The 13,462-nt window shown below is 25.0% G+C and overlaps 1 protein-coding gene across 2 annotated transcripts in view; it reads right to left on the reverse strand.

Moving 5' to 3' along the window:
- The window catches only part of LOC129980984 (synembryn-A-like), a 52,677-nt gene extending 40,459 nt beyond the window's left edge, over positions 1–12,218 (reverse strand). The window contains exons 1-8 of one of the 2 annotated variants that reach the window (XM_056091546.1): positions 12,048–12,218; positions 9,372–9,419; positions 7,995–8,205; positions 5,994–6,063; positions 4,610–4,685; positions 3,770–3,822; positions 2,762–3,026; positions 1,602–1,696 (exon numbers count right to left, since the gene is read on the reverse strand). In XM_056091546.1, the coding sequence (XP_055947521.1) occupies positions 1,602–1,696; positions 2,762–3,026; positions 3,770–3,822; positions 4,610–4,685; positions 5,994–6,063; positions 7,995–8,205; positions 9,372–9,419; positions 12,048–12,128 (899 nt within the window). In that variant the 5' untranslated portion in view covers positions 12,129–12,218. The remainder of the gene's footprint in view (positions 1–1,601; positions 1,697–2,761; positions 3,027–3,769; positions 3,823–4,609; positions 4,686–5,993; positions 6,064–7,994; positions 8,206–9,371; positions 9,420–12,047) is intronic. The other variant, XM_056091547.1, reaches the window with a different exon arrangement.
- Between the last annotated feature and the right edge of the window lie 1,244 nt (positions 12,219–13,462).

Below are 13,462 nucleotides of genomic sequence, written 5' to 3' on the forward strand. Positions count from 1 at the left end.
CATTTTAATACTGCTTTTTAATCTCATTTAATTACAAATAGTAAAATATTTTAATACATTAGCAATTTAAAGAAATATCATTATTAGTAACTAAAATAATGATATTCAAATCTTTAGAACTTGGTCAGTTTTAATTGAAAGATCAGAAGAATAAAACTTTTTTTAGCCTAAAATGCCAAAGTGTCCAGAAATTTTACCAAATATAACTATTAAAAACAGTGAATGGTATAAAAACTTAAGACATTGTAATTTCTTTAAAAATAAATTTAATATATTTACAAATAACAAACAAATTTTTTAAATATAAATTTATTCAATTATATTTATTTAGAAAATACAACTATATACTGCATTTTTTTTCGCAATTATATATTCATTTTTAACAGTCTAGAAATTAACTACTGGGCCCTGATCAGAATACAGCACTCTATCATTTTAAATTATTAAAAAGGACATTTTTGCATTGTTTCAAGTTGTGATGTAGTGGCTCTTCTCTAACTATAAAAATGCTTTATAAGCCATACACTTTTAAAATGTATATGATTTTATCTTATCAAGGTCATAGTGGACAAGGCATTTCATAGCTGATCAAACCTCATATATAACTCAAAATTAGAAAATATGCATAATCACTTATTTGTATTTATTTTGTTTAATTTCTGTGTCTTTTCTCCAAAGAAAAAGAATTTAGTCAATGTTAGATTTCTCACTATTTAAACAGCTAACATCTTACCTTTGCAATATAAACAAAAATTTTTAAAAAAATATTAAGTCTGTATCAATAGCCATTGCACAATTTTAAATTAAACATTAAATCTAAACCAGCAGTTTCGAATTCACTTTTTTCTTCCATATTTTTGATCAATGTTTATTTATTTGATTTTTGAGCATGCTATACAAGAATCATCTCCACCTCCAATTATTCTTTGTAAAAAGAATTTTCTATAAATATACTCAGGGTTGAAGTTAACATAGATTATAGAAAGTTGATATTTTGATAAAGCCTATAAAGAATAAAGAATATTAATAAAAATAGTAAAGCTACTGAATAAATAATAAAACATTGTACTAAAATACCTTTTTCAGTAAAATTATTTCCATCTTTAAGTTTAACATAATAATTAGAATATAATAATATATTAAACCATATCTTTAATCAAAGGTGCTTAAATAATCAAAATAAGAGATATAATTTATTTATGAAATTTTATTTTGGAATAGAATCTTTATTTTCACAATATTTGATGGCATTACTGAATTAAATGGTAGTAGCCACACCAAAATATAATTTTCAGATATAACTAATTTCAGCAAATATTATAGAAAATAACCCAAATTCACATTTTAAAAAAATCATAATTTTTATATAAGGAATCTATTGAGTGATGGATTGGAAAAATTTGAACACAGTTGAAAATCATGATTCCAAAATCCATAAAATCATATTTAGTTTCCAACCTTCCCAATAGCATAATTAATTAAATATAAAAATACCAGAAATGTAACTGGAGCAATGTTCGACTTTCAAACAAGATATAAAAACATAAAATAAAAAAAAAATTCTACTAATGGCAAGCAAATTAATTTTATGCATAACTGACCTTTGGAGAACATCTCTTTTTTCTGGATTTTTCGTATCGCTCAACAGAATGTCATGAAGAATGCTCACAAGACGTAAATAATGTGCTTCTTCTTCCTATAAGATGATGAAAATTACTGTAAGAAAACACCTTAGAAGATTTTGCACTTTGTGTAATGATATAACACATTTAGAATTGACTCTTGAACAGCTAAATCCCAATTAAATAATAATAGTTTTAGCTATTTCCATAAAATTGTTAAAAAATTATTTTAATTACTTTGATTTTTTTTGTTCGATTTGTTTGACCAGAAAGATGAACTACATCAACTATAACAGAATCTTTCCGGGTAAATTATTTCTGGTGCATATTTCAAAATGGCATAAATTATTATCCTAGTTACAAATTCTGTTTTTCATCATAAAAATATAGAAAAGAAGGCTGCATAAATTCAGAACAGCTTCTATTGAGTGATATATTAAAATGCAAGATAAAATTTTCTTTTACTAACATATCTACAATTTATGTGATTTTATTTATCTTTAACATGCATACCATGTGAAAGTATAAAGTAGATAAAGATTGAAAGTAATTTTTTAAACAACTTTTTAAAAAAAGGTTAGTAATCATTTTGCGTACATCATATAATAGAATAATATCCCAACATCAATATTTTAAGCTACATATACTATTAATGCACATACACTATACGTCATGTATGTAGATAGATAATTTATTACATGTATGTAGATAGATAATTTATTACATGTATGTAGATAGATAATTTATTACATGTATGTAGATAGATAATTTATTACATGTATGTAGATAGATAAATTATAAATTATGAACATTACAATTAAATACATAAAAAATATAGAATTTTTGGTGATTTAGAACTCATTAACCATTTAGTACACTATCAAAAATATTTCCTTAGAAAATGGGATAGGTTATAATTACAATGGAACAGAACTATAATCACACAATTATTACGCAAATCAGTTATAACTATTTTCTAAAAACATTGTAACTATCTGGAATGTTAATGGAAATACTGAATGTCTTTAATATTCTGAATGAAAAAATATAGTGTACATATAGTAAAAACTCATATTACATTTTATTAATTATGTGGTTAACAATCAGAAAATTTTATGGTAAAACAAAACAATACATACCTCTTCTAAATTAAATTTCTCTGTGTTGACAGTGAGATTAAACAATACTTTAAGCACTTCAACAGCTGTGTCAACTTCTTCATCAGAAAGGCATGGTGCAGTACAAACCTCCGGACCCTGGTTTGATTTTCCCCTTCTGCTACCTTTGTTGAAAGTGCGACGGCCTGTACCTGATGCACTGTTCTTAGAAACATTATCTTTGAGGATAAGGTCTAGAACTTCCATCAAGTAGGTCAGACCATGCAATTGATCACGCACTTTTGGTCTGAAATAGAGATTTAATTGTACATTAAGCTTAAATAACTTCAAAACTTTAGAAAATTCAGTAATAATAATACATATTTAATAATGAATACTAATAAGCATTAGAAATGGAAATATTCTAAAAAAAATTCATCTTTGAGGCAGACAAAAATTTTTTTTAAAAAATTCAAGATATTCAGGGATTATACTTCTTAAGTAAAAAAAGGTATAGTAAATATTCTAGATTCTGGCATTAACATATTATCTTCTAAGAAGAGAGCTATCATGGGATATCAAATACATCGTGATAAATTTAAGAAGAAACAACGTGGTTATATTTAGTACAACTTTATTATTTTTCTGTAACTTTCTGTTCTTTATGTATTTTTTCCTCTTTCAGCAAATGAATTAAGCAATCAAAGATACCAACTACCTTCTTCACAGCTGAAGAACATTTGAAATGAATGATTTCACAGAAGTAATTAAATGAATTTAAATGCAAAAAAAAAATGGAATCAAATTCAAGAAATTGTTAAACAGATAGAAAATAATAAATTTAAAAAAATAAGTCATACTTTTAAGATATAAATTTAGTCAGTAAATATGTAATGAAACTCAGAAATAGATTTTATAATAGACAAAATTTTATATAAAATACTTTTTTTTTGTCAATCATAATATCTGTAAAATTGTTCAGCATATTGGCAAATATTTGCAAACTGTACAGTAAGTAAAATATAAATAGGAATACAGAAAGGTAACTACCTAATTTCAGCACACAGAGCTGTCAGCAAGAAAAGCATTCTCATGTCAAAGAACTGTAATAAAGAAAAAGAAATATACTTAGAATATGACAAACTTTATATTATTAAAAAGAAAGAATTAATGATAAAACTACATTAGAAATTAGTTAAATCCACTTTATTAAAATCTAAAGAATGAATATCAATAATAACACAATAATATGAAAATATTCCCTCTCTCATTTTAATAGCTAATGGAAAAATTGGATATATAAGAAAAGATAAATAACAAATTTCTTTTTCTAAACCTATATGAGATTTTTCAGAATTGAAACACACACACACACACACACACACACACACACACAATAGTTCTGAAAGATACTTGTAATAAATAAGGACAGTTAATATTTCATTATTATAAACTTAAATGTGGTTTGAAAGAGAAAGAAAAAATGAACTGCTATAATATTGATAAGAAACACATTCTGAACATATTCATAGTTTTTTTTTGTTTTTTTTACGGAATATTCTTGATGAATGTATGTATATATATATTCACTTAAGTGAATGTATATATTCTCTTAATAAATGCGACAAACAGAACTGAAGGATTATATAAAAATTTAGAATTTGTAATAACACATTAATTAAGTGAAAGAAGATAGAATATAATCATTTTTTATCATTTCGAGCATTTTTCCAGCAAAAAATATATGCCTATCCCTACAAGTATAGAAAATTAATTATTGGATCTTTGTAATATATATATATATATATATATATATATATATATATATATATATATATATATATATAGTAACAATAAGAAATATTGCTTCATTCAGTAAATTATAACAACCTTGATTTCATGAGGCAAATTGGGATCCTTGTATGTTCGCAGTCTCAATAGAATGCCTTCCACACATCCATTATTGCTATAAAAAGAAAATAATAACTTGATAAAAGATATGACCATGTCATTTCCAGTTTAAAAGAAGGTATAAATATTATAAAACACTATTAAAATTCTAGAAACTAATAACACACATATTTAAATACGGAACAAATAGTAAAACAAAATTAACTCAAATTTTGAAGAGGTTTAAACGAGAAAAATATATTTAATTGAACAACATTTTCAAACATTTTGATAGTAGCATAGAGCATATAAAAACCTGTAGTTATGCTTTAAAGTAACCAGTTAGTGAAATAAGCATATTGGACACTACAATAACACCAACAAAAATTAAAAAGACCATATTTAAGTAGAAAATATATTTCCACACTTCTTAAGAAAATCCCAATATAAGTCTTTATTTTTAAACTTTTTTTTATCTCCTACAGCACATTTGAATTCTATTTCCAGTTGTCTGAAATTTCAAACAAATGATGTTCAAATCCTGCTAAAGAATGTGAAGACATGATTTATTCTAATGGAATCTGTTTTATTAATTTTATTTGAACATGTCTGCAGATAGGTCCCCTTTATTTTAAAAGACAAAATAAAAATAGATAAATAAAAGTATAACTATTTTTTAAGAAGGGCCTTCACTTCAACCATATTAAAATTAACAAAATAGAATCCCTTCATTCTTTTTTCATACTAAAGTCCAGAAATTACGAGTGGCTTTTAATAATTTATTTGTATCAGGAGATAAACATAGCATTCACAACACTTAATAATATTAAATACTTAGCATTAAGAGAACATGAATTATAATGTTTAGTATATGTTAAAATACACAGGGTGTTTCTAAAAAGTGGACTAATCTTCTATATCCTTAAATAATGCACTTAACACATATATTTCCAATTACAATGTTTAATTAAATAAGGTATGTGATTGTATGAGAATACTTCAGCTTCTGTAAAAGTTCAAAGTAAAAAAAAAATTGAATTTTTATACATCCAGCATATTGTAAAAAAATTCCAAATAAAATGTTTTCTTACATTCTTTGATATGCAATATTTCGTGATTCTAACTACAAAATCTGCAAAGATATGCATATTTTGAAGTTTATTTTCAGAACTGTTTAGCAACTACAAACTACAGTATTTTTACTTACCCATATATTTTGCTATATTTTTCATGATATTTTCATGCCAGTGAACAATCAGACCAAAATTCATAGTTTACGTTTCTTCTCTAATTCTATGTTTTTTTTTTTTTTACACAATTTAAGATGTTTACTAAAAATATAGATATCAAGGTATAAGAAATAAAAATGTATTTAAGAACTTACCTACATGTTTTTTGTGCAAGAGAGCAATTGTAGATCAGATTACAGAGACATTTTTGGGCTTCTATAATCACTAAAGAAAAAAATATATGTATATGTTAAAATGATGTTACACAAATATGATTACAATCTAATACTATTTTAAAAACCCAACTAATTCAACAGTAACAATGTGAAGTTTAATCAAGAAATATGCATTGGGAATATAATTTTATAAACTTTTTTGACTTTTAAGGAAGTTCTAAGTTTTTTAAATAAAGTATAAAGATTTAATAGATATTTATTTTCATTTTAGTTTTGAAAATACAGAAAGATTTCAACTATCAGAACTATAGTTGTCTGAATCATTTAGACAAAGAGAGAGAAGTCTGGTCCCAATTAATCCAGATATTAAAATTCTATTGCATTTGCAATTTATTAATTCTTTATTTTATAAAAAGGCATACACGAGCAATTTAAAAAAGTATTGCAAATATAAAAGTCACAGAACAAATGCGGGATATGTTTAAAAATAGATACAAACTCGCAAAAGTTTTATCTATTTTTAGAAATGTCCTACTCATCCATTCAATTTTCATTCCATTGATGTTTAACTGATTTGTTGTAATGATAAGGGGCAAGCTATATTTGGAAATTTGAAAAATACTTCCAATAGTATTTTAAGATAACAAATAAAAGTTGAGAATGAAGGTTTTGGAAGCGAGAATTTCATGCATGTATGCAACTTATCATTTTAATTAGAGTATCTATATTTACAGGGATTGTCACAAGATCATTAACATTAACCAATGTAAAAAATTATTGTGGAATTGTTAAAAATCAAGAAAATGTTAGTGACAGGCAATTCACAAAAAAGAAATTTCTAAAAGAAATACTGTCATAGTTTGAAAAACTCTTAAATTTCAAAAATTACTTTAAAAAATTTATGTAAGTAAAGAAGACAATCAAAATCAGAGAGTATAAAAAAAAATAAAGATTTTCTTATATCTCTGTAAGGAAAACTGTTGGCAGGAAAGTGGTATTTATAAAAATCTCAAAACTGAGAGGTATGCATTTAGGAAACAGGAATGAGACAGGCAAAAAAAAAAAAAAAAAAAAAAACCTTTAACATACTAATAAAATAAACAATTGAAGTATGTGATCAAGGGCAAAAAATTAAATGATCATTTCCCTCAAATGTTTAATTTTTTTTTTCTTTTTTCTTTGTAGTTACTAATGAAAATTCAAACAAAATATGCTAAAATTTAATGACAGAAAGATAGTGCATTATCAGGAACATTTGAGAATCTTGCTAGAATTTGGCATATTTCACCAAATTTCAGTTATCCTCAGTTAAACCTCATTGGAAATTCAAATGTAGCCATTATTCTGTTTTAGTATCAGCATTCATCATGAAAGCTGCTAGTGAATTATAGCAAAGATTTGATAAACGCCAAATTTTTGCAACATTAATGATAATTGCTGGTATGAAAATAAACATATCTGTCCGAAATAACAGAGATATCATTATGGGAAAAGTACTTTATTTGCTTTCTCATTTTTGAAATGCATATCACTAATATTTGAAGTTTCTTACTACCCTCTCACTCTTTTCTACAGAGTTTTGAAGAATAGCAGTTTAATTTAACAACCCAATATTTTCATAAAAGCCATACCACCCCTTCCTTTTACAATATTCTGAAAGGTAAACTCTAAGCACCCCTTATTTTTATCACATATTTTGCTTCACTGGATTTGAAGCAATTTGTTACTATGAATATTTTGAGAACTGTTCAATCAGCTTCTAATTCAAATTGTAAATTAATTAAACTTTCATCTGTGATTTTTTTTCTCTTTGAAATTTTCTTCTCAATTCCACTTGATTCACAATTGTAAAATGGCTAACCTTAAAATGATAAGAAATTTAATAAGTTATCATTTATGAAATGTCTACACACACTTTTGAGACATTCTTGATTTAATTACCAACTAACATTTACATTAAAACTGACAGTTAAAAATCACCTCTAGGATCCGAAACTGAAGTACAATGGTTGGCAATTTCCTCCTCTTCTGCAACTAAACCAGCCAGATTCACCAATGTGCCTAAATTTTCACGGGTGAAAAGTTGATCTAAATTCACTTTATCCCGGCCTAAGATACGAATGGCCTCCAAGCATGAGATTCGCCCATCAGGCCACTGGGACAAGCGACTGAAGAGCAGAGATATCAATCGCTGTGAAAGAAATGCAACTTAATGAATATAAGTTTTATTACCTTTGAAAAGAAGTGGTAGTTTATTACAAAATGTCTTGTTTTAAAGAAAAAACTTTTTATTCCAAAATTTAATATGGTAGTTTTACTTTAGCCACAATTATTTATATTATTGCCTAAATTTTAAGTTTTTTAAGTTTTAAAATTTTAAATTTTAAGACATTTTTTTTCAAATGTTTGGTTGAATATAATGTAAAGTCAAAATATTCTAGCTGCTGTACAGCAATTATATTTAATTTTGGATTTATAAAGCATTGAAATTTATGATAGCTAACATCATAAAAAAAAATTAGCTAAATGAATTTTATTTCTAATCAATGCAATAAGTTTTTAGAGTAAAAATTCATTTTATAGCCTCACTGAGCATGCAGATCAAAAACTATTAAATGAATAAAATTATTTATGCTACCTGACTGAAATCCATTAAAAAACTAATTAAAGTCTGAAATTACTTCAAATTTAACCTTCAATTATTGATAAAAATGCACAATTGTAATTAATATATAATTTCTTTACTAAATGATAATATTTAATGGAAAATCTTGAGAATTTTTACCAATCACCAGCTGAATTCATTCAGGTCATAGAATAAATAAAACAAAAAGGTTAAAAGAAACCGAGGGTCACCACTAGTACATACAACACACACTTTTTTTTCATTACTGATAATTTAACTTTCAAATCAATTTAACAAAAAATTCCAACAGAGTTCATATATAAGAAAAAAATATCTATTAAATGAATTACATTTAATTCTAGAATTAATCAAATTATTTGATAAAAAGACCCTTATTAAACTTTATTATGAAAACAGATACTAATTAATATAGGTCAAGCATATTTATTAATGAATTTTAAGACTAAAAAATTTTATACTAAGAAATTTGAATATTTACAATAACTTTAAAGTTAGCAAGAAAAAACACATACTTGCACACTCATAATAAAAATTTCTTCTTGCAACCATTCATCTCACTGCATTGTATTTAAAAATATTTCATAAAGGGACAATTTCTAAAAATCTGGTAATACTGAAGTTTTAAAGGAACAAGGAAAAAGAAATTCAATGCATTTTGATAATCTAATTACTAAGTATAAAAAAGCATATAAAATTTTAAAGAAAAATACCTTTTTTAGAGAGAAACCAAGATCAGGAAAGACAAACGATTGTGAATTCTGAAAGAATAATACAATTTCAATTAGACCACAAAGTACATAATATAAAACTGAGGCTCATGTGAAGTTTATTGCTCATGTTTCTTCATTTGGGAAACAGAGATTAATTTGAATACTCAGACAATCTTTAGAATCAGCATAAGAATTTTAATGTAAATTTTAACAGCAATTTAGTTGTTATTTTTGACAGCAGCTAAGACTGACACCAAATGTTGCCATAAAATATAACTTTTTATTAGAATGATAATTATGAAAACTGGCCCAAGCAGATAGTACAATAATTTTTTGCTACAAAATTCAAACATTTAGAGGAACAAAGTTCTATATCTAGCAGGACTTGTGAGCACAGAATTTCAAACTTACAGTAGAGAAAAAAATTATACTGATATAGCATCTATGCTTCTCTATTTAAAATATTCACTGTCACATTTCTTGGCATACAACCTTTGATTTAAAATAATAGCAGCAACAGTAATAAAAAATTTTTCTTTAAGCAGTATTATCCTTTATAATTTGACAGAAAATTTTGAAACATTGTATTTTCTGCAGATCACATAATAGCAAATAGAATAGCAAGATAGAAATGATAGAAGGGCAAAACAAATACAACATTTAAAGCATACATTTTAGCAAGCAAATTTCAGACAATACAATATTAAAAATACTGAATGATAATTATAAATAAATAAAATTTAAAATATATAATAAAATATGGCATTTTCTTATTTCATTTTTATATACTTAAAGCATACATAATGGCCAAATCTTTTGCCTTTAGTATTTTGATGAATCTCTATATTTTAATATCTTCCTAAATCTGAAAAAATAATTTTGGGAATTATGTCTGTCTAAGTAAAAGTGAATGTAATTTAAAAAAAGAGGAGATAGATGGAGATGATGGAGAGAGAGAGAGATGAAATTTAATAAGTAGATGTGTTAAATTATGGATATATTAAAATTATATCCATATCCAACTCTCTTTTTCAAAGTCTCAGATTCCAAGATAATTTATAGTTGATAGTGGTGAAATATAACTTAATACAATAATTTTTATTTCTAGGATTTTCAAGACCAGAAAAACTTAAAATTACTCAAAGAAGTGATCCCAAATACAAATAATAAAGTAAGAATTAATTTTGATTTATTAATGAGTTAATTTTGTTGAATAAAAATAAGCCAACTGAGGTATCTCCAATGCAGTCAGTCATTTAGAAAAACAAATTCAGAATATTTACATAAATGTAAAGATTTTAAATTTCCTAGAATTTCTATATTGTAAAAGAAAAATTTTTAAATTCCATAAAAATGTTATCTGATTTAGAACTAACTGTATTAACTTGAGAAATTAATAATTAAAATAATCCTAATATAATGCAATTTTATACAACATTCAGATTTGTGTATTATTATTTCTTTTAAAGCAATTTTGGCTACATCAGGGAAAGATTGGTAAAGGGCTGCATCACCATTTATTTCACATTTTTAAACTGAAAACCAATAATGATAAACATTATAAACTTAAAAGAAAGCTTTTGTATTTGTATTATTTAATAAATATAAAGGCTGTTAATAAAAATGATGAAAATGCTACACTTATAATTTTTTTTCAAATTGATAAATAACAATTAAATTCCAGAATATTCTATAACTATTTGCTTATTTCAGAAAAATACTTAAAGACAACTAAAATACTACAGAATTCATATTTTGATTCTTAAGTGGAAAATTAGAACAGTTATAATGATATTAAGATATTTAAATCCTTTGAATTTAAATTATTCTTTACAAATCTATTTTTTAGAATCATAACAAATATTCGGAAATTTACTTATAATTGAGTCTGAAGAAACTCTTTAATTATAATTTTAACAGAAGGATCTGGTAATAACTTCTTATGGTGAACCAAATTTTTAAGAAATTATTAAACTAAGATTTAGACAACAATACTAAATAAAACAATTTTAGTTTATACTTTTAAAATGCAAATAATTTTGAAATTCTAGTTACATGAAAATTAAAGTGGATAAAATTTGAAAAAGATAATATTAGTTTATCTCTTAAGAATTTAGTGATTAGATCACAAATACTCATTTCTCAAAATTTATTTATTATTATGTAATAAATATGATAAAAATATCAACACTTTTCAAACTGTTTTCACATATTTGAAATACGGCATGTATATTTTTTTAGCAGATAATCAATTTTATCAAGTATTAGAGCAAAAACTTGCACCGACTTCTTTTAGTATACAAATTAACTAGTCACTTTTACTGTCTTTTCATGCAATTTTTATATATGAAGAAAAAAAGAAACGTAAGTATCGATCTCAGCTTTAACCGGCATTATTTTCTGAGAAAGCAGTGATATAAATGTATATTATATAATAAGATGTCATTGGAGTGTTAAAATATAACAGCTGTTTAACAATATCTTATCATTTAATAATGCATAGACAAAGAAAAAACAATACTTTTTTATATAATTCCTTAGTAAAGTTAGAATAAAGGCAAATAATTAATAAAAGAAAAGTGCATTTTGTAATTTGATTTTTATTTGCGCACATCAATGTCTGCACAGTAGAGATCACTTTATGCAAAGATTAGATATCAGTTAAAGAAAACTTACTTTTTTGTTAAAGTTCTCAATGCAATCCACGAATTCATTTTCAGAACATTTTTCTAGTTTATTCACCGTGATTTCATCCATTTCTTTCTAGAAATGTCAAAGCATTTACTTTCGTTTTGCTAACTAGTACTTATTACTTTTCGGGTACAGTTAAAGCTTTCGATAAACGGAAATGGATAATTTTTCGAATTATTTATTTATTTTTGTTTTTTACATTTTACAAAACACTTTACGGTTTTCACCTTCACTGCAGAATTAACTGAGGTATTTTCCAAAATTGAAATTTGGATAATTTAAATATAGTAGAAATTGAGAGATTTCTGGTAACAATAATAGATAGCGGAATCAAAAATCAAATTCAAGATCTCGTGTTGATTCAATGGGAGTAGTGGTACACAGCCTCAGAATCTCTAAAGTGTGGAGATTCGCCAAAATCTCGAATTCGGATTTTCTGATCATTACAAGATTTTGTCTTCGCAGAAACACAGGGGTGGAAGGTGCAAAAGGAAGGAAAATTGCTCATCATCGGTTGTTTGAAAATTGATTAGAATTTAAAGGAGAATTAGTAGGCAAAAAGTTTCCTTTATTTTTTTTTTTCAAAATAATTTAATTCTAGAAGAATACAGCGCATTGAATACAATTGAAATCATCAATTTCCAATATCTGATATATATTTAAGTGGGAAAAGATATAATATCTTTTATCTATTATAAAAGATATAATAGATAAAAGATATATTTAAGTGGGAAAGATACAAATGTCTCTGAATTTTATTTACAATAAGCAATATAATCAGTTCCTAATCTAAAATCTTTTTATACAAATCACAAAACAATATACATGGATTGTACATGTTCGTGGAAGTGTAAGATATGAATAAAAATTTATGATTGAATTTTAAATAATATTTTGGTGGGTGTATAATCAACGTACTATCATTTTGTAATTGCACTGTTGCTTTTAGAATTTTTTAACGACAGTAAAAGCAAAATTCTCACAAAAGTTGTTAAATTCGCGAGTAGACTGAAATAAAAAGAAACTGTGGCTGCACAATAATGTGTCTATTAAATTGTAGACAAGGATATAACAATGCAAGAACATTTTGAGCTGTTTTCACTGATTTTACATCAAAAAGCTTACTTCTTAAAGCATTATACATTCCATTCATTTTTAAATATGTTACTAACTAAAGAAGGAAGTGACCAGCTTATACGCTCTACATAAATATTGAATGTTTCTCTTTTCTTGTTAAATATAACTAAAAAAATTTAATAAACACTGAATTTTATATAAAACTTTACTTTTAAACTTTTATAAATTTTATTTAAAGATCTACTTTTTTCTTGTTTGCTTGGGAAACAAAGCATCATCCTGCACTAAAAGTCTGGTTATGACCAACATTTATTGCATAAAAG

Source organism: Argiope bruennichi, chromosome 8 (genome assembly GCF_947563725.1).
Source record: "Argiope bruennichi chromosome 8, qqArgBrue1.1, whole genome shotgun sequence".
NCBI lineage: Eukaryota > Metazoa > Arthropoda > Arachnida > Araneae > Araneidae > Argiope > Argiope bruennichi.